General features: G+C 43.6%; 1 protein-coding gene across 1 annotated transcript; it reads right to left on the minus strand.

Moving 5' to 3' along the window:
• Window positions 1-14475: 14475 nt before the first annotated feature.
• On the minus strand, window positions 14476-22722 carry CKAP4 (cytoskeleton associated protein 4). Its single transcript, XM_066549667.1, has 2 exons — window positions 22368-22722; window positions 14476-17533 (listed from the first exon to the last, which is right to left on the minus strand). Exons 1-2 carry the CDS (start codon window positions 22707-22709, stop codon window positions 16202-16204), a joined length of 1674 nt encoding a protein of 557 aa, XP_066405764.1. The 5' UTR covers window positions 22710-22722; the 3' UTR covers window positions 14476-16201.
• Between the last annotated feature and the right edge of the window lie 3453 nt (window positions 22723-26175).

The raw sequence follows: 26175 nt of genomic DNA on the forward strand, positions 1-26175 counted from the left end.
AGAAAAGGAAAAATTAAGAGCTGGATCATCAGAAAAAGCAAGCATAGTGTGGGGCACAGTCATTTTTAAATGGGTGAATTTTCCCAAGACACCATCTGTCCTCCAATTTTCAGCTCCATTGGAAATACATAGATCAAATGTCCAACAGAGGGAAATGAATTGGCTGAGGTTATAACTTTACACACACATTCTTTGGAGAAATACAATAGCTAAATTTCTAAGATTTCAACCTGATCTCTGCAATTATGATACTCAAATGAGAAAAGAGAAAGGAAGAAAGGTGCTTCTTGCCACAGCTTTATCTCATGTGATCTCTGGTTACTGCTGGTGAAAGAGAAGAAACCTGCTTTGCTTTAGAAAGCAAAGCAGAACCTTTCTGTAGCACCACCAAGTGGTTGAGTATCACTGAAAATAACTGTCTGCAAAACCAGCCTCAGCAGTGCCTCACAGCAACATTTTTCAACTACTTTACAGTCTTGTAAGTGGTAAATATTATTTTGTCAGTAAAACTGGATGTAAATTGGGATTGGCATCACTGAAGCTGGCCAGTGTGGATGAAGACAGTATTAGGTGTGTTGCACTCAAAGTTGTCAGGAGAAGACTGACAAAACCTTAATGCTGTCTTTTTGTGTGGGTGAACAGATGTCTTGAGCTGTGAAAACCAGAGCTGGGATGTATTAGGAATGTTACAGGCACAGAATGAGAGACAGGTCTTTCTTTGAGAGCTTTTTTCACTGGGAAATGGTATCAAGAATCAGTGGTACACAAGATGCTCTAATGCCTTTTTTAGCAGAATTTACTTTTCTTCTCCTGAAAAAAAAAAAAATCTATGTGACTTTATAAATCAGATTTGAACTGTGAAGGGTGTATGATCACAAATAAATATGGGGGCTGATTCCTGGTGCCATGAAAGACTCCTGGTGTAAAATTGCCCTTTGCCAATGATAAGTGATCAGTGAAACTCTGTCATATGTCATTAGTTGTTGCTGCTCTGCCTTCAGGGTTGCTACTCAAGGAGGGTTCCTTTGAGTCTTCTAATGATGGAGAGAGGCCTATAACAGCTTGGTTGCTCAGGCTCACCCCCACTACAAAGAGACTTCCAGGTAAAGGGATTGCCGGGAGGTGCCTTGAAAAGTCTGGCTCCCAACACAGTCCTCAGGGGCAAAGAAGCATCTGCCTTAGGAGCCCAAGCCACTGGCATTGTCCTGGTCACAAGTTTTTTTGAACCCACAAATCTGACTCAGGGAAAGACTAAAAGTACTGCTCCTGGGACCAGATCATCAGGCTGCATCTGTGTAAATAGATTTCAGCAGGTTTGCATACAGGAGCAAAGCCTTTGTGTCTGTGGTGATTAGCCTTAGAAAGGCATGTGGTGTAATTCTCCTCTCAGCTATCATGTCTTCCTTTAATTGCTGCATTCATCAGTTGTAGGTATCATTAGGTCTCAGCCAACGATTCCCACTCATTTTCTGGCCAAAAAGCAGGACACTGAGGCTTGTGTTCATCACTCACCTTGTGCAGTGCCACAGCAGCATTAGATCGTTTCTACCTCCAGGAATAGCAGGGACCATAGGTATGTCTGCCCTTTACAGGGGCTGCCCAAGTGAAAAGAACCCTAGGAGGAATAAAAGGCCATCTTCTTCTGTACCAGCTAATGCTTCTGTAATTAAAAAAGCAGGTACTTGGTGGCCATTCTGTTTGCCTGCCTGAAAACTTGCAACACAGTCAGAGATGCCTGAGGTGCCTCTCTTTGGAAAAGCAGCAGAAAGACTCAGCATTCCTAATGAGAGAGATATGTTTTCAAAAATACATTTCTTAGCATGACAGGCAAAGATGAAAGAGTCCTGAGGGGAAGCTTCACACAGCCCCATTTCAAAAACAGCAGCTGCCATGATATACCAAACAGCAGCATGCATACATGAATATATGAAAACAGTAATATCTACGTACCCATCTGTATGTACATATGCAAGTTCACATTGCTTTAACAGCTATAGTAGGGATCCTGTCAACACTAACTATCAGTATTAAAAGCCATTTATGTTTATCTTGATGCTTGAGGATCTAAAAGTTAAAGTTCACAAGAAGTTGAAATATTGTTCCTGTATAACTTTAAAAATATAATCACAGCAGAGCACAGCACTACATTCAAGCTGAAGTCAAGCTGACAGTTTTGGTACAGAGCTGGACACCCTATTGTAGCTCTGGCCATCTGCATGCACACTACACTTAAAATGGAAAAAAGCCTCTGGGGGAAACAAACCAAACTTACCATGTGTACAAGCAGGCGTGATCCTTTGAGGTCCGTGGAATGCATTTGTTTACACCACTAATGGATTTAATCCAGAGACTGTTGTTCTTTATGAGACCTCACTTTTCTTTGTTGTTACGCCAGTAATTCCACTTTGTTAGGAATAATACTAATTTATATAAGTGGTGAAAATTTTTATTTTTGCCTTTCAGCACAGAGGGTGGATGACAACTTTCATAGCCTGTTTCCTAACCTACTGTAATTTTTCTGCAGGTGCTGTTCCCTGATTTTTTACATGTACTTCAGATTGCATAGTCTTAAACAGAAGGCAACCAGGTGTTCAGTGCCCACATCCAGTACCTGCTCTTTAGAGCGAATGGTTTTCCCCAATGCATATCCCATTTCTGATGCTAATGATTGCCACATTTCCTTCACCAGCATTTCCCTCCTGCCACTGTGAAAACCACCACCATTCCAGACAGGAAGGGCTGCCTCCCCCAGAAGTTAATTAATGCTGCTTGTTAATTGCCTGAAGACTGGAGACAGAGGGGTTTCACATGCATGAGGCATCCCTTCTCTTCCTTGTGGGTTGGCTGGATAACCTGATTTTCCCTGGAGAAACAGTTTGCAGTTAATAACATGGGCCATGTCAATAAAACTAGGTACAAAATAGTAGAGCGCAGGTAGCAGGCAGCATTGTAGAACATCAGAGCCAAAGTAAAGGGCTTAATATTTAGCAGCTAGGAGTGTAGACCAGAATGAAGATAATCTGAACTCTCCCTTTGATGCATTTAGCAGAAGTACGCATCTATCCCTGCCCCTTTACTGTCAAACTTTGTGTCTCTGGACTTTGCACTAAGCGCCACCAAATGCAATTCCCTTTTCTTAAGCTTTTTGGCTTTTGCATTCCTGAAGATCAGTGGCAGTATAGGTGAACAGATAACTTTTAACTGCACTGTTAACTTTATACAAGCTACTTAAAAGAGATCAGTGCAGAAAAGGCTACCTAAGCATCACACCGAGGGTGTGGTAAGAAATGTTAAAGTACAAGCTGCCTTTCCTAAAAGCGTGTGCTCTCACCACCTGATGTAATTTCCCATGATAGGTCAAGCATTAGCCCTCTCCTCCGTTTAAAAAACAAGTCCCTGAGGTGCCTAAAGTAAAAATGCTGGTACAAAAGTGCAGGGCCTGACCTCTCGCAGCTGCACCAGGGCTAATACTCATTCATTGTGCTGCTCTGTGTTACAGTCCAAGGGCAGAACAAGGGGCAGGGGAGGGCTCCAGAGGCATTTCAGGCTTCTGGTGTCCTGCCTCCTCCTCATGCTTCAGTACATCCCACCCCTATTGTATAGAAAATCCACTCCTTTAGAGATCTGAGCTGCTTGGGCTGGACAAAGACCAAAATTAAGTCCGCAGCTGCCCAGGAAGAGGCTTTCTCTGTCAGAGGTTATTATCGAGGATATCTGATGAGAGAGCGGAGCAGGGAAGTCCCTTTGCCTCTGTCAGCTCCAGTTACAGGTTTGCATGGATGCGTTCACACATATTTTTCTTGCTTCACGTAGACAACGTAGCCCCTCTGTAGCTGGTGTGGACTGTCATGCCTCTACTGACCCAGTTTAGCTCCAGAGCTCTATGAGAGGTATGTGACCTGCTGCGCTCACCACGTTTGGCTGGACAGCACTCCATTTGCTGCCTGCAGGAAACACTCAGTGTCATGGAGCAGTGAGGCCAAAATACCACCATGGCAGCTCCTTCACTCTCGGTGAAGTTGCATCAAGGCTAAATTTGAATTCACAAAGGCCAGCTCCTATTCTCACTTACCCTAGAGAGAACATGGAATTGCACCATTAGTGCCCAGGGAGTTATTTTGGATCTACAAGGGCACAAGCAGAATCTGGCACCAAGTTAGAAGGAGCAAAAAAAAAACAAAAGATGTTTATGCCAAACAGGAACAGCAGCAGGTGGCACATATCGCCTATATAGTCCCAAGTTCTGAAAGGAAAAGTAACATAATGGTAATAGAAAACCTTTGTGGTTACTAAATATGTTTTATTCTTGAATCCCCTTCATGAGACTGAAGGCCATCTTTTATATTAAAGGCAGTACAACAGGGTGATGTGAGGAGAGGCAAAGAAATAAAGGAAGCAAATGGGGAAAATTGCAAGACTGAGGCAGTAAGGAACAAGAACATTTAATCAAACAGATCTGCTTTGTGACTAAATTGATTCATGATTTTCAGACAATTCAAAATAATGATAATTTATTAACCATAAAATTATACTGAAAAAATGCTTAAAGCTGTTGGGAAAGTTAATAAAATAAGAAATTTCAAAGTGAATTCTCAGCAGCTTGCAACAACCTTTAAAATTTATATTGAGTGAAGTATATATATATTTATATTGATCAGTCTCACAGCTTATCAAAATAGATGCAACAGGTGTTAGTTTGAAGACTTCTGTGCTTCATGTTAAGGGCACTCATGAAAAGTTTATGTTCAGTGAAACCTGGAGGAGAAAGCAGATTACTGTGGAAAAAAATCTGCCCTGCTATAGAGAGAATTCTGGAGCCATTGACCAGGGGAATTTAAATCTACATCTCAAAAGCTTTGCATATCTGATCACCATTCCTGCTATCTGTCTAAATAGCCTCATGCTGGCAACTTGACCTATTTAGTTGGTGGCTGCTCCTTCTGTTCTCTACATCTCATTTCCTTCTGTCCTCCATGTGTCATTTCTTTCAGGGTAATGAGGATGAGTGTTATTATCTGATTTTCTCTTTATTTCCTTCTTTAATCTGATGTGTTTCCTGTGTTTCCTTTGGGCACATCAACCGAAATTGCAACCCTTTAAGACAACCAAAGACAAGGTGCTGCCTTGGGACTGACTAGCCAGGCTGCAGCATGGGGGTGTGAACATTATGCAAAGAACAAGATATGGAGCTGAGAGTGGGATTTCACAGCTGCTGTGAGGAACTGGGTGACTGAATCCCATTAAGGTTACAGTGAGGTTTGGCAACCTTGCTCTTCCTGGCCGCCTTTGAAGAAGGCTCAGCAGAAAGCTGCAGCCTAAATCTTGCATGAAGCAAGAGACAAGGTGACTCCCACAGGAGTGAGTTCTGCTCCTTGCTATTGCAGTAGCTGAGCTGGATGATGTGGAAGGATCCCCTGGAACAACTCTCATTTTCCTATATAAGGATATAAGGGGATATTAAGGAAAAATTAGGAGAATTTTAGGCACTGTAACAAGATGTTATCAAATTGTTGAAGATCTGTCCAAATCTGTATAGACAAATCAACTAGAAAGGTAACTGGACTTGGGAAGACTTGTACATGTTTATACAGAAAGCTTGGTTGAACAGAACTGGCTTCCCTATGTATTGCTAGGACAGCAAACAGGAAATTCTGCCCCACTTTGAGAACGCTATGGCATTTAGGAAGCAAAAGGCAGTTAATCAACATGTCTAGCTCAAAGACAGGCACTGCCAGATCTGTTCTACCCAACATCTTCAGTAATAGTTGTTGACTTATTATGGATTTTTTTTACTTTCAAAGTCCATTTATACTGTCAGAGTGATGAGAAAGGGCTCTGATCTCAACAAAATAAGCTGCAGAACTAGGGACTTCAGCAATGCACCTTGTCCTAAGGATGCCACAGTTTTCCTTTTCCATCTGCTGCAAAGGCAGTGCAGGGGGGTGAGCAGGCAGTGGTGAAGCTCTGCACCCTGCTGTCTCCAAGTGCCCGGGGAAGGTGTCCCACACAGCTCACAGACATTTAACATCCTGACACAATAACAAGCATCGTTACAATGTGCTGTTTTCTGCTTGTTTGTAAGTATGCAAGAGTTGCTTTGATAAGTAAACACCCTACTTTCAAATGGTTTCATTTCAACTTTGAAAAGAATAAGTGGAGTTGAACTGCCTTGAAATATGTATTTGTTTTTGCCAAATGCAAAAAGGAGCTAGAGAAGGCTGGGCAAGAACAAACAGACCCCACAGAGCCCTACCAAGGGTTATTATAAGGCAGAGCAATATTAAGATTCTCCACAAGTGCAGGTCTCATATTAAAGAAAACATTTTAAATAAACTTAGTGATACAACCTACATTAGAGATCTGCCAAAACACCCAACCTTTTCCTTGATAACTGCACAGAAGACTCAAAAATACAGCCAGACAGGGGTTTCGTTGTCAGAAATGTGCAAATAAGATCAAAATGTACAAGAAGAATTAGCTACAATGTACTAGGAGAACTTAGCTATACCTAAAGTGTTGCTGTTATTTTTGAAAGCAGGTTAATTGGTGGTCTTGAGCCTTTCACCGCACTTAGGATCTTTCCCTGAAGGAAATTTTCTTTGACTGCAAGGACTCACTCTACCACATGTACTGGAAACAATGTGAGAAAAGGATTTCTTCCAGTGGTAAAAGTATTTCAGCAAGCACATTGATGAGGAATGTCTGGGATTTAAATACAGGGAAACCCATAGCTGACAGCCTGGAACAGAAGGCGATGTAACAAGGCAACTTAAGAAAAAAAAAATTAAAAAAAAATTTAAAAAAGAGAAAGAGTTACTTACAAACATGTGTAAGGCAAGAGGAAAGAGTTAATTACAACATGTGTAAAGCATAAGGCAAGAAAAAGAAAACAGAGAAAGAATGGCAAGGATCCCATGGCAAAGTGACCGGTGGTGAGCTGTCACGCCCAAAGCCACAGGATGAGGCCCACAGCATTTATTGCTCACTGGAAATAATTTTTCAAGTCAAGGAGCAATACTTCTCCAACATAAATGAAAAATTCCAGTCAGCAGAGGGTAACTGAAGCCCTCTTAAAAAAAAGTATCATTGAAGAGAGACTAATAAATCACCCAGTGACTAGATTTTTTCATTTGTAGTGAAGAACTCCTCTCTCAGACCTGGTCCCTGTGTCAAGCCCGTCCCTGTGGTATTAGCAAAGCACTTCCGGATGTGATTATCTTTACTCAGTACAAACTTCGGAGGGACCTAAGCACTTTGAATTGGGAGTCAGCACTTTGGCTAGGAGTTTTGACTTCCTGCGGGGAGATTTAGCTGCTAGTCTGAGTCCTCAAGCCTCTCTTTGCCTGTATAAACCCATAGTAATTCCCTGCTTCTGCTTTCTGGAATGCAGGCTGGGAGAGAGGGAAAGAAAGAGGCTCCTCTGGGTTCCTCTGCCCAAATCTGTAGTTAACCCCATGCCCAAAGCTTTTGCCCAAATGCTTTAGGTATAAAGGAAGTTTGGGCTCACACTCAATGTACAGTGTGGCTGCACCCTCCAAAACTCTCATCCCTTTGGCAGGCAGGAGTACTGAGGTGAGCAGGATTCACCTGGTAATGGACATTTCCATGTTGTGCTCTTGGTTCCTTTTTGCAGGAATCAAGTGCTGATCTCTAGACTCAGCCATCATCCCAATACAAATTTATCTCCAAATTCTGTCCAGGAAATGTTGAAATCAGGGCTGCCTCTAAATAGTTCAGGCAAAAATGCAAACACTGAACTTCACTCACTACGGTACATCTTTTCTCAATTCTCTTTTGCCAATGCAAGAAAGCATTGGCAAAAAAATCCCAGTCCTGAACGTGGGTTGTGCTGTGAAGTCTGTAAGAACTTAGATTTATTTCATTGCTCTTCAGGAGGAGGAGAACTTTTTGTTTAGGTGACATGAAAAAAATTGAAAGGAACAATAAACAGCATTTCAAAAACTCTTTTTAATAGGTGTGCTTCTTTTTATAGTTCAAATACTTTCACAAACAGGGATTTAGCTCTGTGCAACCATTTGAAACAGAAGCTCTGTTGCTGAATGAATTTTATTGGTAAAGTAGTAAATTATACCAGTTCTAATAAATGTGAAACATTAAATCTGAGGAAACTGAAGAGCTTTGTGAAGGCAAGTGAAAGGAAATCAGGATCTGAACAAAGTATAAAGTAGTAGGGCTCTTGGATAGATTCAGCCTTTACTCCAACTGTTTGAGGTTTGGGGCAGACCTGGCTCATAAGCCAGCATGTGTGCTCCAAGGGGCAGGTCCCAAAGATGTCATATGAGACACACAATTCTCTGCTAAAAGTACTTGCAGATTATCCATTACAACAGCAAGATTATAGGTCAGTAGTAATCCCCTGAACCACATGAGAATGCAACTCCTCACCCTACCTTGGTGGTTCATGTGGACTTCATGAAAACACACAAATTCTAGGCAGTTCAAACATGTGATTCCTGTCTTGCATTTATGGAGCTACCAGCACTTCTGGAGCACTTAGTTGCAATGCTTAAAGTCCTTGATCTTACTCCTTGACCTGAACAAAAAACTATTTTTAAGGGCTATATTTAACACCACTAAATAACATCACTGTCTATTGCCAACTTCACTATAAGTATTCCTTACCCATACTAAAAGAATTGAGAGAAGAAAGAGGAGATTTTTTGCCTTGGGAAGATTCATAAACTAATAAAGCTCCCCAAACACTGGAAAATATAAAATGGGGCTGGAGGCTGGAAAGCAGCAGGTATCTGTTCTATTTGGTACTTCTTCACCTTCCCCTCTCCTTGTGCCACACACAGTATACTCCAATGACCATGGAAGTCAACAGAGAAGGATCTATCTATGTCCATAGGCCTTGGATCATGTCCCTTGAAACATGTGATTCTACAAGAGGCAGGAGAGTATGCAGAAACACCTGAGAGTTAACACTATAAAAATGTCAAAGGTGCCGTGGTTGCCACCAGCCCTGTGGACTGGTGGCTGTCTCTGCTGTGTTGCTCACTGCTTTAGCACGCCTTCTCTCTGTGCCTCTCTGTCCCACTCTGTTCTTTGGTTGCTCAGCTCCTTTCGGAAAGGGTCTGGGGTCTGACTGCACAGTGAATGGAAGGAGCAGTGACACAGAGGACAACTGTAGCCTGCACCCTTACTTCCTACAGCTCCACAGCTTAGTTTTACCCCATGTTGTTACTGGATAACCCAAATGTGCTTGTGTGGTAATATACTCTGAAAGGTCTACAATGTCTCCCAGCCTGACTTAATCAAAGGACATTCTTCTGAACCCAAAGGAGGCCAGGAGGAGTCACCCTGCTATCTTTACAGATGCTGTGGCTTTAAAACCACGGTGACTTAGGGGGTACAGGGCTTTTTCCAGTAGTGTCTCTAAACTGCAATCACTGAGAGGCCATGACATTCTTTTAGGATGCTGTAATGCACTTTGATCACTGAATGCATTCAACTACAGAGGTATTTTGCATGGCTCTAAGAGGTTATTATCACCTCAGTTAATTATATGTAAGGATTCAGACTCTGGCAAACCTTAATTATCCTTCTATCAATCTCAAGGTCACAAAAGCTTAGTAGGGCTATTATTAGCAATACAAATATCTCCTTTCTGAATGGAAAAGCTATTCTTTTTCGTGTATATCTGATTTTTAAATGCTAAACACATTAGAACCAAGAAACCACCTTGAGAATGTGGAATCCTCAATGTATGTGCTAAGACCAATACCATCTCCAATACCATCACCATGAATGTATGATGTTAGAAATCTGATATGGGGATGAGGCAAAAATTATCAGAATGGGGTACTTGAAGCCCACATTTAACCCTAAGATATATGCCCTTGGGAGAGTGGTTTGGTGCTCAGAGCATTCCAGTGCACAGGTGCCTAAATAAATCTCCTTGTCCAGCACCTGTTTGAACCTCTGGGCACTGGTGTTATATGCATGATGTAGGAATAACAACAGCTTCATTCACTCAGGGCACACATTCAGATCAATCAATGTCCCTTTTGTTTCTAGCTCTGAGGGCTGTGATGGCATCTCTGAAGGCATCAGCTGAATATGTACCAGGTAGCTGCTCTGTCTAAAATTCTAGGCAGCTGGAAACAACAGCATGGAGAAAGCTGTCCCTCACTGAAGATCCTAATGGTGAGCATTGGGCTATCTACATTATTAATGTTTTGAACAGAAATAACTAATAAACATGCCCTGAGGCCCAGCCTGCTTCCCCAACACCACAGACCACATTTGTTTAATCCATAAACCACATAAGCCAGTACTACCTCCCCTGATAATGTTCTCATGCTGCTGTGTCCAGACCCTGAGAAGAGATCTTGAAAAAGGTGAGCCTCACTCAGGATGGGAAGATTTGTTAGCTGTTAGGTATTCTGATAAGCAACTCTGATGCACTCATAGGAAAGGAGAGGATTATTTGAACTTGAGGTGTTGGAAACCATTGTTAGGTATATTACACATTTTCTCTGTGGCTTTGTGTGAAGTGCTTTGGCCTAAATTTTGTACCAGGAAAGAAAAGGGGAATGTAGCTACTGACTTGAGTGGGATCTGGATTAAGACCCTTATCACTCTGTGTAAGTTTCCTATCTGGGTGGAAATTTTCTTTTGACCACACTCTTTCAATTTACAGACTTTGCACACTCAGCAGAGGTTGTCCAAGAAAAGCTTCCCAAGCTGAGCAGACTAGAGGTAGTCTGCTGCCCTTCCCAGGTCTCTGGCTCACAGCAACACCACCTTGCCGGTTGGATCTCACTCCTTGCAAAAGCATTTTGAGTTTCCAGGGCAGGGAACTACTTGTCAGCAAGGTTTTTTTGGCCTGAGTGACAGCAAAGTGTGAACTATTCAAACACACTCTGGGAATTGCAAAGTTTTTGTTTTACCTGCAACGGACAAGGTTATAAATTCCTATGTTGAGATCACATCTCTTGCAGTGCTCTCTCTAAACAAGCAGCTCTTCAGTGGCTCTCATCGTAAGGCATGGTTTTGCTTGTGACTTCAGATTTTTACTGTAAATCAAGTAAAAACTAAGCATAATATTCTGTATCCCCCTGCTATGTATATACAGTTGTGAGAAATTTGGTGAAAAGGGAGAAACAAGGGAAAAAGAAAAAAATGTCAGAACTTTGAAAGTCAGAGCAGTAAAAAAAAAAAATTCAAAAGTTTCAAGGTATTCTGATTTTTTCTCCACTTGTTATGTTTTCCATCCTTACTCATAACTCTAAGATTCCATCCCAACCCCAACCTAAGCATTACTGACAGGAAAGGATTATCCACTGGAATTTGACATATTTACATCTAGAGAGGGCCAAAGCAAAGTCTTTCTGAGTGGAACAAAGCCACCCTTATTTGAACTAGCTTCTTCCTCTAGAATAGCAGATGAACACCAGGGTGAGACATGGGAGTTAATTGTGTAATTAGTGTTTCCTCAAAACTTTTTTTTTTTTCCAAACAGGATATGCAGTAAAATAAGAAATTGCTTCTTTGGCTTTTTTTCCTCTCACAGTGAAATAGGAATCACTTGAGAAAAGACTTGTCCCCATGGTGCTAAGCACAGCATCTAGTAGCATCATCTTGAAAAATATTTTGAGATGTACTACTTGCAAATCTGTGGCAGCCAAGGGAACACCTGCTCCATAAGCAAAAAAAAAGCAGAGTTCAGGGATCTCTCTTTGTCTGAGATCTAGCAAGCTACAACTACGATGCTGTATTATCTCTGAATACCTCCAGGGTTTAGTATCTGCATTATAAATGCAGGAATTATCGAGCTCTGCTCACATAAAGAGATTTCCAAGTTCTTTCACTTTCTGACGGCATGAACAAGCACAAACTCTGGAGAAATTACATTATATTGGGAGCTTGCAATGGATTGTATACAAGAGACTCTGGAGAAGTTTTCCTATGTGAGCAAGGACAAAATGCACTTTTTGTTTTGGTGTCCAAAGAAGAATTGCCCTTTGAGCATCCCTAGACTAAGTGGGTTCTTGGCAAAGGAATAATTTTTTTTTTGCTGTTTGACCTCATGCCAAGGTTTACAATTAGGTGTTCAGAAAGTCCTGAGTGTAAATATTCTGAACCAGCATGTCTGACATAGGTGAACATCTGCCTTGGCTGGTGGAGGATGACAATGACTAAAATGCATACCCAGGAAGGCCAGGGTAGCAGTAATGTGCGAGTACTCAGAGGACCAACAGTGTAGCATCTCACACTGCTAAGTATCACAGAGAGATGATATTAAACCCAAAAGAGCCACAGCTTCCCTCTCCCTAAACATCTATAAACCAAGCGGGTGATGACACGACAAATGCGCCAGGGACCAGTTATTAGCAAAATGGCAAAACTGGACAGAGTAAGTGGCAGTTGTTTTTAGAATGAGCCCCGCGGTGGATGAAGGATTTTTTGGGGCGGTGGTAGCGCAGGAGAGCATTAAACAGGGCACACGGGACGGTGTAGCGGCGGGACCTGGAGAGAGGAGGCGGGGGGCACCTGGAGCCTGTCCTTTGCCAGCTGGATGCGCCAGGCCGGACATGTTCCCAACTCCGGCCCTCGGAGGGAATTCCAGCGGCACGGACGGACGGGCTGGCGCAGAGCCCGGCCCGCGTCGCTGCCGCGCTGCCACCACCAGGGGGCGCCCGGCGCCACGGCCCAGTTCCGCGCCCTGAGCCTCGGGGAGCGGAGTGGGCTCGTTCTTCCCTTCGTTCTTCCTTCCCCTTCCATCCTTCCTTCCCCTCCGCTGGTCGATCTCGAAACAGCTCTGTCTGTTCCAGCTCTTCTCCTGCAACATCTCGCTTCCTCTCATCGCCATTGTACTCTAGGGCAGTCGCTCCAGCCCAGCCACTCCTGTCCTGCAGTGCTCCAAACTGGACACAGAGCACCCTTGGCAGTGCCCAGCCAAGCAGAAGGCCCACACTGGATGTTTTTTGGCTGCTGGGGTGTTTGTACATCTCAGACAGACTTTTTTTTCCCGAAGTTATTTCACCTCTCTGCAGCTTTGTTTACTGTACCAGCTAAGCTATGTCAAAAAAGGTAGTAAAACCACTAAATCACTAATCCATGCTTTAATGAAACTTCCAATGCACGCATTTAGACCACCAGATGTCCTTCTCAGTAATTTAGCTCAAGGCAGTGGTTGAATTCCCACCGGAAGAAGTCCCTGCAGATTTAGGTCCATCACATTTCCCAGCGTAGCTATTTGGGCAAGCCCTTTCAAGAGTGATCAAGTCCACAATGCCTCAGTGTAATGGTTTCTTCATTTATGAGAGCCAAAAATTAAGGCAATGAACAGGCTCGATCAATACACCATCAATCCGGTAAGACAAATTATGTTGAAATTTGTTACTATAACAGCATGTTACTGATGAAGTCCCAGTAGTATAAGGAACACTGACAACAGAGTCTGTCTTGCTTAAGACCTTCTTTACTGCTTTATTACAAAGTTGAAGAATGACAGTAAAGAGCAGAATTAGGTCTGTATGTGGTCTATGAGCATTTATAAGGAAATTAGGAAATGTTTGTATTGGATGAAAATGTCAAACCAGACATAAAAGTTGAGCCACCAGTCTGCCAAGGGATCCTTGTCTCTGTGCCTGCCTTCATTTTATTATTTACAGAGAATTATTATTCTCATTTAGTGAGATAAATCATTTCAATAGCTTGCCATAAAAATTCAGTACTAGAAGTGTAATTAGCAATTCTTTGTTTAATCTTTGAGATCAAATACAGCCCAGCTGCACTGCTGGCTTTAGCAGCCTAAGTTCCAACATCATGCAGCTACTATACAGTCACTGCATGCTGTCAGCCAGCTTGCCGCCAACTTGAGGTTATCTCAAATATCTTCAGATAGAAGGGCTTGGGTGTTCACCTGCTTTGTCAAGCACACATAGTTTAATTAAAGACTTATTACCTATTTCTGTGACTTTGGCCTCAAGAATTGCCGGAGTATCATGATGCCTAGACTCCTGAAATTACCCTTTCCCAAACTTTTGAAAGGCAGATATCCATCATGAGAATGGTATCAGTTGATAGGCCTTACAATCAAGCATTCCGAGCTAAGCAAAAGGAGCAGCCACTGTGGAAATATCACACAGGTTCTTTCTGAACATTATTTCCGTCCTACAATCTTTGGGCATTGAGGAAGTCCTAGAGACGCCTTGCTGGCAGTGTCTGGCACAGAACTCATTCAAGGCACAGATTAGGTATTTCACACTTTATGATCACCTTCTTGGGCTCCTGAGTCTGCTTGTCAGCAGCAACACCTTGATGTGACTCAAACCCTGCTTCCAAGAGCTGGCTTTTAACCACAGCAAGTGCCTCAACATTTCCCTGTGGAAGCTGAGAACAAGTACAGGGCTGCAGCACATCTGGTGCTTCCCCAAGCCCTTCCTTCTACCCCACTGAAAGCACGCTGGGAAACAAAACAATAAGCAAGCAGCAATCAAAAAAAAAGATGCAAAGAATATTCCAAATGTTTATTATGTATTAAAAATACTGAAAATAAGCCATACAGTTCATTTCACAGTAACCTAAACAACATTGTTCAAGAACTTGAGAAGTCAACAAAGAACAGTGCAGTTCCAACAGTGACAACAGTTACCTTAATGCCATGGCTCCCTCTTTCTCTGACAGCAATTCTTTCCTGTTTACAGTGGGAACAACACTGGATATGGTTCAGTATCCTATTTACCTAGGAGACTCCTTCTCACCTGTGCTGTTCCCACTTCTGGGAGATGCTATTTCAAGGATTTTTTCATCTAACACAGTTGAGGATCTGTCTGGTCCAAGCTGAGTTGAGCATGATGCCCATGGCCTATTTCCAAGGTAACTACATGGCAGACTTCTTTACCAATTATTTGGATAAAGTTCAAAAGTAAACTTGAAAAGGAGGGATATTAGAAATCCTTTCCAAAAAGAGAGAAAACCAAAGAAGCTCCACAAGAAAATGGTTTTTAAAAGATCATCTATAGAATTATGACACTTTTTCCTCACTCTCCTAGACCAGGTCTCTTAGAAGGATCCTTTGCTACCAATGCCTCAGCCAGACACCTCGTGACAAAAATAGTAACAAGAATCAGGCACCGAGTCCTGAATACATAACACGAGTTCAGGTCACTGTCAGCTGTGTGAAAACCTGGAAATGTATATTCCATAGAAGCAATTCTGCTGATTTCATGGTGATTTTCCCTCTTGTGCTTGTGTGTTTTGGAGTGTATTATTGCTGTTGTTAGCATGCTTGTTATATATGGAACACAACAGGTGCAATTTTGGTTCTCCTCTTCCCTCAAATTTGTGATGATTTTTATAGAAACTCCCTTATCAAAGACCAAATTAGATCTTTCCAAGGAAGACACCCTAATCATGTAAACAGTCTAAAAATATGACAAAAATATTACTGTACCCTCTTGAAATTAATCCCATCCTTCAGATGTCCCTTCTAAGCACTGATCTTCTGCACCAGCAGCTGAAGATGCTGGCAATTAAGCCTGTGATCACAAAGAATGAATCTCCTAGGCCTTAGCCCCAGGCAGTGCCACTTATCTCAGACCTTGTTAGTTCCTTGGTACAGACTAAGGTCTCACAGAAATACACTACAGCTCAGCTGACCCTTGGTGAACTGACCACATGTCTGAGTCCCAAACTGCAGAAACAGATAAGATGCTGCACACCTGCTCCACTCTTAAGTTCACCACAGTGAACAGTTTAAGATAGCGTGTAGTTTTGTTTCTTGAACCAAAACATACCAGTAAAATCCTCCGTGAGTGCAGCAGTATGTTTTGGGTACCAGAACAGCTGTAGCCCTTCTGTGTGGGATATCTAGTGTCAGTGTGAAATACCTTCATGCCATTAAATATGCGCCCATGCTAACGAGGCTGTAGTTACACCACTACACTTAACAGTGGTACAACTTCATAGAGAAGATCAGCCCTTAAGAAACTCAACCCCCAACTAAATTTGTATTTTCTTAAAACAAAATTTAGGGGAAAGAAAAAAACAACAAAAATTCCAAAAACACTACATGGAAAAGAAATTAAGGAAATAAGCATAACTGTCTCTATTATTAAAGTATTCTTATTCTCTTTGGAGGTATCAAATTTATTTTTAAAAGAGTAAAAAACAGGGCATACAAAAGCTATTCTCCTCAACCCATTATTTGCCCAAGAAGCACCACTGCCTAAATATTTTCATGTATTTTTTCTACTTTCACAAACAACCTTTCCAGATCATTCCTCAGGTCATCTACTGAGCTCTTCACAGACTCCAAGCTGTTCTCATTATTTTCAATTTTCACTGAATAGGCAACTAAACTATCCACTGCAGTTCTTAGCATTTTCAAATCAGAATCGACCTGGCTAACAGAAGATCTCAGTTCATCTACAGAGCCTTCCATAGAAGAAAACTTTTCAAGGTAACCTTGAGAATGTATTTGACCTGCCTGAAGATGTCCTTGATCCAACAAAGTACTAATTTGCTTCTGGACATCCTGGAGAGCACCAGAGGATGGCAAGTCACTGATGCTTCTCTTTAAGTTTTCCATGTCGTTGTACAGTGAAGTCTGTGCCTCACCAAGATTTTTCAGAACATCTGTGACTGAAGTTACATCTGTATTTGAGAGTCCCTGAAGAGTGGTAATGCTTTGTTCTAGGGTACTGAGCTTATTCTCATACTCTGCCTCCTTAGAAAGGAAAGATTCCAACTTTTCACTGTTTTGAGCAGCAACAGACGCTAGAGACTCTAGGCTGTCTTCTATGTGCCTCAATCGAGACTCCAGTCCTTCACTGTTCTTCCCAAAAGTTTCTAATGCTTTTCTGAAGAGTTCATTATCTTCCCATTTGTTGAGGTTGGCTTTAACTTGTAGTAAATCTTCATTAAGTCTTTTAATGTCACTAGGGAGCTGCCTAATAGAATCCTCAGCTCTCAGAACTTTCTCTTGTAAAGCTTTTAATGAAAGGTGTTCAGTGTCTGCAGCCTCTTTGAACTTCTCATGTTGTTGTTTGAGGTTGACTAACTCTTTCACTTCAGTGTACACATCAGACTCCATGGAGTCCATTGTACTCTTCAAGGTCTCTATGTCCTTTTCTTTCATTTTCATGGATGCTTGCATCTCATCAAAAGCATCTTTTAGCACCTTAATTTCATGTTTATACACATCTGCCTGTTCTAGTGAACCAACCTTTGCTTTCATATTGTTGATTTCATCTTGGCTCCGTTGCTGGACTTCAGTGAATACAGCAATGTTATCATTTATAGACTTGGTCAGCTCTGTTAGTCTCTCTTCCACTGTGTTTTCCAGAGATGTGAAGTCTCGTTCCCTTGCATCCTTCACCATGTGAATGCCATCAGACAAGTCTTTCAAAATTTCATTCTGTAGCTTCTGAAGCACTTCACTGATCCGGTTTATTTCACTCTCCCCTTGTTTGACAGCCTTCTCGCTCACCTCCTGCTTCTGCTGAACAATTTTCATCATGGATTCAAATTCTCCAAATGTGGTTTGAAGAGAACGTACCTAGGCCAGAAATATACATGGTTAATACCAGTAATTTCACCCTTTTTGTCCAAAATCCTTATAGTCCTTGTTACTAGACAAAATTATTGCGTTGCAATCCTTCATGCCCCATACCTCAAGTCACCCCGTGGCATACAGATATGGGGGGCACAAAAAAAAACAGCATCTTCAGCCTTACAGCTCTGTTGTACATACACCATCTGTTAAGGGTCCTTGGCCTCAATGACCTGCCACTCATGACCCAGGAAATATGTGGCAGTGAAAAAGGAACCCAGGTCTCCAGAGTCTCCATGCAGACCCCTGAACCATCCCTCCCATATAGGATTCCTGGTTCTAAAGACCACAAGTCTTTAGAAAAAGAAGGGGGGGGGACCCCAAACCAAAAGAGTAACTGGCAACAGCTTCTCAATACAGAAAAGCTGGATTATATTTTATCAGGCATGAATACCAAAGAACAATTCCTGATCATGAAAAAGAAGTTTTGCAGTAGACGAGGAAAAATTAGAGGGAGAGGGGAGCTGGGATGGGCCAAGGAATGGAAGAAGTAATGACATTTTGCTGCTCCTAGACACCGATGGAAACACAAGAGATTTTTTTGTTGACCATTTTTTTAGATTAGAAAAACAATTAGGAAGTCTTTAATGTTCTAAATAGTTAGCAGCTTGTTTTTCCCACTCCTGCATACACCCACACAATTGCAGTGAGCAGGGCCCATGTATGTACACACAAAGAACAAAAGCAGAGCAGCTGCCAAGAGCCTGCCTTGCATCAAGCTCAGGTTAACAGAAAGTTCCTACCACTATATCAGGTACACTATTAAACTTCCCAATTACAAAAACTACCTTTACAGCTGGTTTTAGTAGCATCCAGAGGGAAAAGGTCAAGGGGCGAGTGGCTGCCACATTTGTTTACTCTCACATTTAAAGGTAAGATCCAGGCCAGGGAAGTACATGTTATTTGATTTTGAGGCCAAGCAGAGCATCAGTCTTAAGACTGTGGAGAAATCTTTTTGTGCATGTCTGGGCTGTACTTTCTTAAACTTAGTAAAGCAATGTAAGAACTCCTACTGGCTGCAAGAGGAATCCATCACACAGAAAATACCTCAAGGCTTTGGCAGGATGGCAAGTGCTGAGCAATGCATGTTGCCCTGCCTTACACTACTCCCAGTGTCTGAGGGGTATATTAATCAGCCATGCCACATGGGCTGCCATGTTTACTGATTAGATACACAGCTGGAGGGGCGGTTTTATTCTATAAATAAAAAGAAGTATATTTTATGTGGTTTTAGAAAGAAATACACAGAGCTGCCTTTTTTTTTCTTTTCAAGTGAAGCAGGCTCCAGCAGTTCCCTGACTCAGAACCTAGATGTTATTTTCTAAAGACCTAACAGATATCCTCATTAGAAATTAAGTTATTTCTATGTATTTTTGCAAATCCCTGGCCAAATCCTCCTTAGTTTTCATGAAAGTCTATACTGTGCAAGGATTGTAGAGTTTGGCCATGAGACTTGCCTTTGCTTTCACAGATCCCTGCTGTTTGAACAATACCCACTAAGATGACTTCTTTTCTCCCTCTTCAGTAAAAGGGTTTCTAATGCCCCTACATTCCATGTAGGGGAATACACCTGTATTCTCTAGTGCTTCCATAAGAAATTAGAACTGAGCTAAGGGGAAGGGGTGGAAAAAGTAATACTGCCATACACACTGCAGCTGAGCACCAGTCATTTGACTGACTTACCAACCTCATTTTCATTCGTCTTAGCTGTCATTTATTCTGATTATTTCCATAGGGAGCAGAGAGCTTTTTCTGTATCACTATAAATGGAGGTCAGAAATCTAACACGGTAACACAGGAAAGTTCTCCTCCCCCTCCTATTACAGTGACACATTTCGACCAAATCACCAAATTCATATTTGCAAGTAACTGTCTTTTTAGTCTAAGAGATCAGAAATAGCCAGAACTCTCCAGAGGGCTGGGTCTCTGCCACTCTATGACTGACAGAGATGGAACCCACCTCACACAGTGAAGTACTTTATACCTGCTCCTCCACTGCATTCAGGCAATGTTCATGGGTAAGTTGAAGCTATTCGCCATCTGGGCCAGCCACTTAAGAACAGAGAGCTCTGGTATAATAACATGGACTGGGGTCTTCAAAATATACCAGCGTCTAATCAGATTTGTCGTAACCGAGAGCCACCAGGGCTCAATACCCTTGCACAAGAGGGGTAGAAACTCACAGCTTCAAAGCAGCTGGTCAGTGTGTGAACCTTCATGTGAGTTTGGTTTTTTGGCGTACACGGCTGTTAAGATTTGAAGCCATAACCTTTGAAAGATTTAACATCACAAATAGTACATAAAAATGTATCTTCAGCCAATGACTACTGTTTTCTCTAACTGGTCATACTAGCCTGTGTTTAAACACCAAATGACCTTGGCCTCTCTGAGAATGGTGCTATGTTAAAGACTAAACTTCCACATCATTTCCTTTCTCCTCGATGCAGATGAGTTTATATAATGCTTACTCCTGTGTATTAACGCTTGTTTAGAATAACTCTCTGAGCTACAGAAAAGTTTATCTAGCAAGATATTAGGAAGTTTGAAGCTTAATAATGGAGCTCCGTGCATTGTCTTTTAAGGCTTACAAGTAGGTATTGTATTCTAAATAAGCAGGCATTGTTTTAACCAAAGTCATGTGTGCTTATAGTGATTGGATAGAACTACTGTCAATATGCTTTTGCTTTGTGTGATTGGTCAAAAAACTTATAAAGTAAGTTGTAACATTAACTTCTTGGTCTGCTGCCTGGGATGTGAGCTGATGGCATCTTCCCATTGTCATAACCATGTAATGAGACTGATGCTGAAAAATAAAACAGCTCAAGGCACGTTCCACAGCAGTCCCGTCCCGTTTGTACATATATCCCCGGCCAGCGATAAATCCTCAAAGCAGATGAGTTTATATAATGCTTACTCCTGACAGAAGCTCTCTGCAGTCAGATGAAGGGCAAAGCTACACAGCTTTGGCACTCTGCAAGTACAACACAGGATCCTACACCTTTGTGAAGCAGTGAAATACAGCAAATTCCTGTGTCACCAAACCACAGCAACCAAAACTTCCATGGGTTACATCGAAACCCTGCAATCTCTTTCTACCACCTTTAACAGCCATCTGCTGTACAAAGGCAAGTAAGTTTCAGTTGCCTTTGAAACCAACTATTTATAAACTTCTGTTATATGCTCATCTCCTAGAATATGTGACACATACTTATGCTTTTCTGCAATGACATGGAGATGGGAGACAGCAAATTGTCCATATTCCTTTGATTAGAAGGACTTATACACTGCATGTACATCTACGTTCTACACTCAAGTATTATAGTTTTACCATCTTGCCATTTCAATTTCTTCTTTCTTACAGTCTACAAAAATGGCTTAAAAACCAGTAAAAAGCAACAACCTTTGCTAGTTCAAATCATTGTCCTGTCATCAGTGAGTCAAGCCCCCCAGATTTAAAACTAGCTTCAGATGCAGCCCTAGAGCCCTGAAGTTTACAACTCTTCTCTCCTGCTGACATGAGTTTTCCTTTTCCTTCTTGTTGTATGGGACAGGAAACTCCAAGGCTGATGATATAATCTCCACATGTGAAGGCCACTGTGTTTCTGGAAGCACTGAACAGCCAGAGGATCTCTGTCAGTGCCTGTCCCTCCTTTGCCAGCCCAGGCCCAAGCTTGCAAGGAATATAGGGAATCTGAATGGTCTGCCATGCAGAAAGCAGTCAAGCTGAGACAAGAATTTCCTTTTCCTTGATCTGACTCAGTCATAACTTTACATACTGTCTTCCAACCACTTAACCTACTCCTGGGAAACAAATTTAATTGTATGTTGATGATATGCAATCACAGATGCCATTTTTAAAGGGTATAGGCACCCTAGGAAGTATCCAAGTGGACAGCGCTATTTGTGAAGCTATAGCTGGAAGGCTAATATGGGCCTGAGTGAAAAAAAATGAGGGAAATAAGCATTTTTTTCACTTCACTTGAGCCACATTCTGTGCCAGCAACTTCACAGCTTTTCCATGGTCCTGGACTGCCACTGCGAGTCTCACTCCCTTGACCAGAGACTGCGGCAGGAACGTGGGAGGCAGGGTACTGCAGCACTGTTTCTGGCACAGCCTCTGTTGTTCGGTGAAGCTCACATGGGTTTTGTTTTCTAGAGTGTGGGGACGCTGAGGCAGGATCCTGCCCGCGCTGCCACCCAGTGTCCCTCGGCGTGCACATCTGCCTACTCGACAGGCAGCGACGAGCAGTTCGTTCGCCCCGCTAGGTTAAGTGATTTGCGGGCCTCCAAGATACAGAATTACGGGCAACAGGCTCCTTCGGAACGGCGGGTCCGCACCGCTGTCAACACCTAATGCAGCGTGCGGGCTGCATTCCATAAAATGGCTTCAGGCACAGGCCCTGGAAAGGCGAGCTGGGGACTGGGGCCACAGCCGCGGGGTCCCGTCCCGCCCAGCTCTACGCTGCCTGGCAGGGATTTCTCGCTGCTCCGGGGCCACGTTTGCAGGCACGGGGAATACCGCGGCCCTGACTCCATCTGCCCCTCTAATGCCATGAAAGCATCTTTGAGGGAGCACGGAAGAGGAGGGGGAGGCAACGGGACACGTTCGCTTTCCCGCAAGACAGGCCACCCGACAGCTACCCAGCTCCTTATTTAAGGGGCGAATCCTGGCGCCCGTCCCCCTGCACGGGCGGCTGCTGCTTCCCGCCCCGCCGAGCAGCACCGAGCGCTCGGCGGTGCCCAGCCCGCCCGCCCCCGGCGGTGCCCGGCGCCCCGCTACCTTCTGCACCACGGTGTCCAGGGTGGCGGCCAGCTCCTGCCGCTGCCGGCCGGAGGCCTCAACCTCCCGGGCGCTCCGCCCGACCTCCTCCTGCAGTTGCAGCACGTACCAGCCGGCGGGCAGCGCGGCGCCCAGCACCACCGCGGCGCCCAGCAGCATCGCCCAGCCGCGGCGGGGGCCGGCACCAGAGCGGCCCCCCCCGCCAGCCCTGCCGCCCCGGCCGTGCCCCGCCGCCGCCGGCTTCTTCGCTGGCGGCTCCTCGCCGCCGCCGAGCTGCGCGCTCTTCTCGTTGGCGGCGGGCGGGCTGCCCCCCTTAGAGCCCCGGTGCTTGGCGGCCGACATAGCGGAACGCCGCCGCCGTCGTACGCAGAGCGGGAGTGGGCGAGGGAGAGAGGGAGGGAGGATGGAGGGAAGGCGGAGGCGCCGGCCCGGGCCGCGCCAGGCTCCCCGCCCCGCCCCGGGGAGCCGCCACGCACACGGGGATGGGCTCCGTCCCTGCCGGGAGGCAGACGTGGCGTACAGGGCCCAGCCCCATCCCCAGGGGAGCAATGGGACCGAGAAGCGACGGGCGGGGCGGAGAGGAAGCCCCGGCCCAGCCTCGCGATGACAGACCCTCTCCCGACCCGCTTTCCACCCCGGTAGCCCCCCGCGCCGGGCGTCCCCCAACCAAGACCGGTCCTTCTGCCAGTTTTTGGCCCCCCTCGTAGTTTTGGTAGAACGCAGCGAAATTCTGCCTCATGCAACTTCTGCTTTGATTGCTTGTGATTTTGGCTGGAATACCCGCAGCAAGCTCCGGAATGACTGGGAGAAAAGGTGTGGAAAGAAAGTTACTTTCTCCATCTGCAACCCCTCTCCCTAACCCGTTTCTAGTGCCTGTAGAGCTTCGACTTGACATCGGGCTGGTCCCAGGGGACCCAACAGCTGCTGCCCTGGCTGGCAGGAGTGCTCCAGGCCCCAGATAAGCCCCTCTCAGGTCACGGACGGCTTTGTCCGAGATGGACAGACCGAGAGCTCAGCACCGAGTCTGCCCGCAGAGCTTTTCCGCTCCGAGCATGCTTCTTTGCCTCCCCACGCCAACACGAGCCTGCTGCCTTCATCCTCCCCACGGAGCGAGTCCCGGCACAGGACAGTTAAGGAAATGCTGAGCAGGCTTTCCTGTGCCACGGGCTCCAGCTGGAGCTTGCGGCACTGAATGTATCTGTTTCTCTGATTACAGCAAGAAATTAAATCAAATTTTGTCTTGGAAGTAGTTTTCTTTTCTTGGTCTTTCATTTGATTACAGTATATTCTTCCTTTACATATATATAAATATATACATAAAAAATAAATTTTATGTTGAGTATTAGTTAGAAACAGTGGATTGTAAAGTCATCTGGATCACAGCCCCTGATGTCAATCTGTCAAATACAGCTCCACCTCTGCCAAGGCTTAGGATGAACTGAACTGTTTAGTCTATAGATGATGTTCTAGTAACTACTAGAATGGGTGATAAGAGGAGAATTTTTAGTGAATTGTCTCAGGCATTTTGTTATCACAATTCTGTCAAATGCACAGACCTGAGAGGATGTTGGTGTGACTGCAAGTTATGAGCACCACAACAGAAGCTACTGCCCTGACCCTAGCAAGTAACAGAGAGCTTCCATGGGGTCAGGAGGTTGTCTTAAATATATATCAGAAGTGGCAGGTGAGGAACCCTCTGAATAATCTGTCTTCCTCAATACAATGAGAGTAGAAATCTTCAGCAGCAAACAAAGCACCCTGGGAAAGCTACAACAGCAATTTCCACCATGAACATCTAGCCACAGCCTTAGTTCTCTCACACTTTATGAGAAGGGGATATCAGGTTTCTATTTAGTAAAGGCCCAGAAAAGCTAGGATTTGTAGCAGTACCCTAAGACCCAGGATTTTAGCTCTGAAGCCATTTAGTTCAGAGTTTACTATAAGAACTGAGCCATATGGACTTCGCCAAAGAGAATAATCAAGAGGATCATCAATGTTAAGTATCAAGGGATGTAAATCTGTTTCAGGGAGTAAAGTAGCATAGGCAACTGTCACTATTTCCGCTTCTCTTGCTTGGTAGTGTCAAGGAAAGCGTTAGCAATGTACTACCTAAAGATTTTTCTCACCATGGAACCAATGCAAACTATTTCTGACCAAGAGTACCATTCTACAAATAGCTTTTTGTTGTATTTGACACTGTGGGTCAAACTCTTATTTCCTTTGTACAGAAAGACCAATTACTAGTGCTGAGGGGAGTAAAGTTGCCGAGTTGGTAAAGTTGCTAGACACTGCAGACTGGTGTGTTTGGGGAAGCTACTGACGTACCATTTTCTCTCAGAAATGTCAATATTCTGCTTTGCCTTTGAATTTGAAGACAAATACTTCAGTGGGGAGAAGTAGCAACCCTATTTGCCTCTCACAAGACTTATTTCTCCTTGGAATATAGGAAAACTCCACAGAAGAACAAGCTGAGAAAACATCCTTACACCTGCCTTGTATTCTTTCAGTCTTGATGTTGAGCCTATTATCAAATCTGGGCCTGACGATCTCAGTCAACCCAGAGTTTTAACATCCATCTGTTAGCACTAAAGCAAATCTGCCTGGCTCAGTTATTTGAATTAGGGAAAAATGTCTCGTGACTTTAGTTATGTTCTTAACTCAGTTGTCATAAGCCCTGGCATAAACTATAGCATGCCTTGCCCTTTCCCTCTCCTCCCACACTAACCATGAGTTAGCCACATACTGGGACATTTCTGACCCACAGGGCCAAATGCAGCTGCACATCTTATCCACTCAGTAGCTGCCTTGCTGTTTTCTGGATAAAGCAGAGCATTAATTTTAGGCTTTACTGTCTGTGACAGTTTTACTGGTAACAGTAAGGAAGGTTTCAGCCAACTTGCTGCAAAGAGTGAGCACAAACTAGTCCTTAATTTCAATTAATAATGTTTCTGTAGTGAAAGACCAAGAGTTAAAGTCAACTTGAGACACTAGTCAAAATTCCAAATGTGTACCTTTGTATGGTTTAACATCCAGGAAATAAGCACCACAGTTACTCTCTCTCACCGCACATGTCCCCAGTGGGATGAGAGGGAGAATCAGAAGGGTAAAAGTGAGAAAACTTGTGGTTGAGATAAAGTAAGTTTAATAACTGAAAAAAATTAAAATAATATCAAATTGTAATCAAAATGAAAATAACAACGGGGTAAACAAAAGCCAAGAAAGACAAGTGAAGCAAATGAAAACAAGTTCTCACCAGCAACTGACTGATGGCCAGCCAGTCCTCAAGCTGTGCCCCTCCACCAACCTTCTCTTATTGCTGACCATGATGCCTTATGGTATGGAATATCCCTTGGATCAGTGGGGTCATATGTCCTGGCTGTGTCCTCTCCCAACTTCTTGTGCACCTTCCTCATGGCTGCTGAGGTGGGGTGAGACGCAGAAAAGGCTTTGACTCAAGTGTAAGCACTGCTCGCCAGTAACTAAAGCATCCATGTGTTATCAACACTGTTTTCAAAACAAATCCAAAACACAGCCCCTTGCCAGCTACTAGGAAGAAAATTAACTCTATCCCAGTCAAATCCAGGACATACATGCATGTGCTATATAAGACACAAGGACATTGATCTTGTTAATTGAGCAGAAGAAATTTAAAGGCTGTAAAATTATTTTTCTGGCTGACATTGAGGACACCAGAAAGTGAGAAAAGAGTATCATTTCTCTGTGGAGAAAATCTCTCCAGTAGGTAATCTACTTCAAGATCCATATAGTGGCCTATAGCTTCAGTGCCTCTGGATCAGGAAAGAATTGA

This window comes from Molothrus aeneus, chromosome 5, assembly GCF_037042795.1.
Source record: "Molothrus aeneus isolate 106 chromosome 5, BPBGC_Maene_1.0, whole genome shotgun sequence".
In the NCBI taxonomy this organism is placed as follows: Eukaryota; Metazoa; Chordata; class Aves; order Passeriformes; family Icteridae; genus Molothrus; species Molothrus aeneus.

Coding starts and splice junctions, on each gene's coding strand:
- CKAP4 (XM_066549667.1), bottom strand. CDS start 22,709: ATGTCGGCCGCCAAGCACCGGGGCTCTAAGGGGGGCAGCCCGCCCGCC. Junction 17,534..22,367: donor TGGACACCGTGGTGCAGAAG/GTAGCGGGGCGC, acceptor TTTCTGGCCTAG/GTACGTTCTCTTCAAACCAC.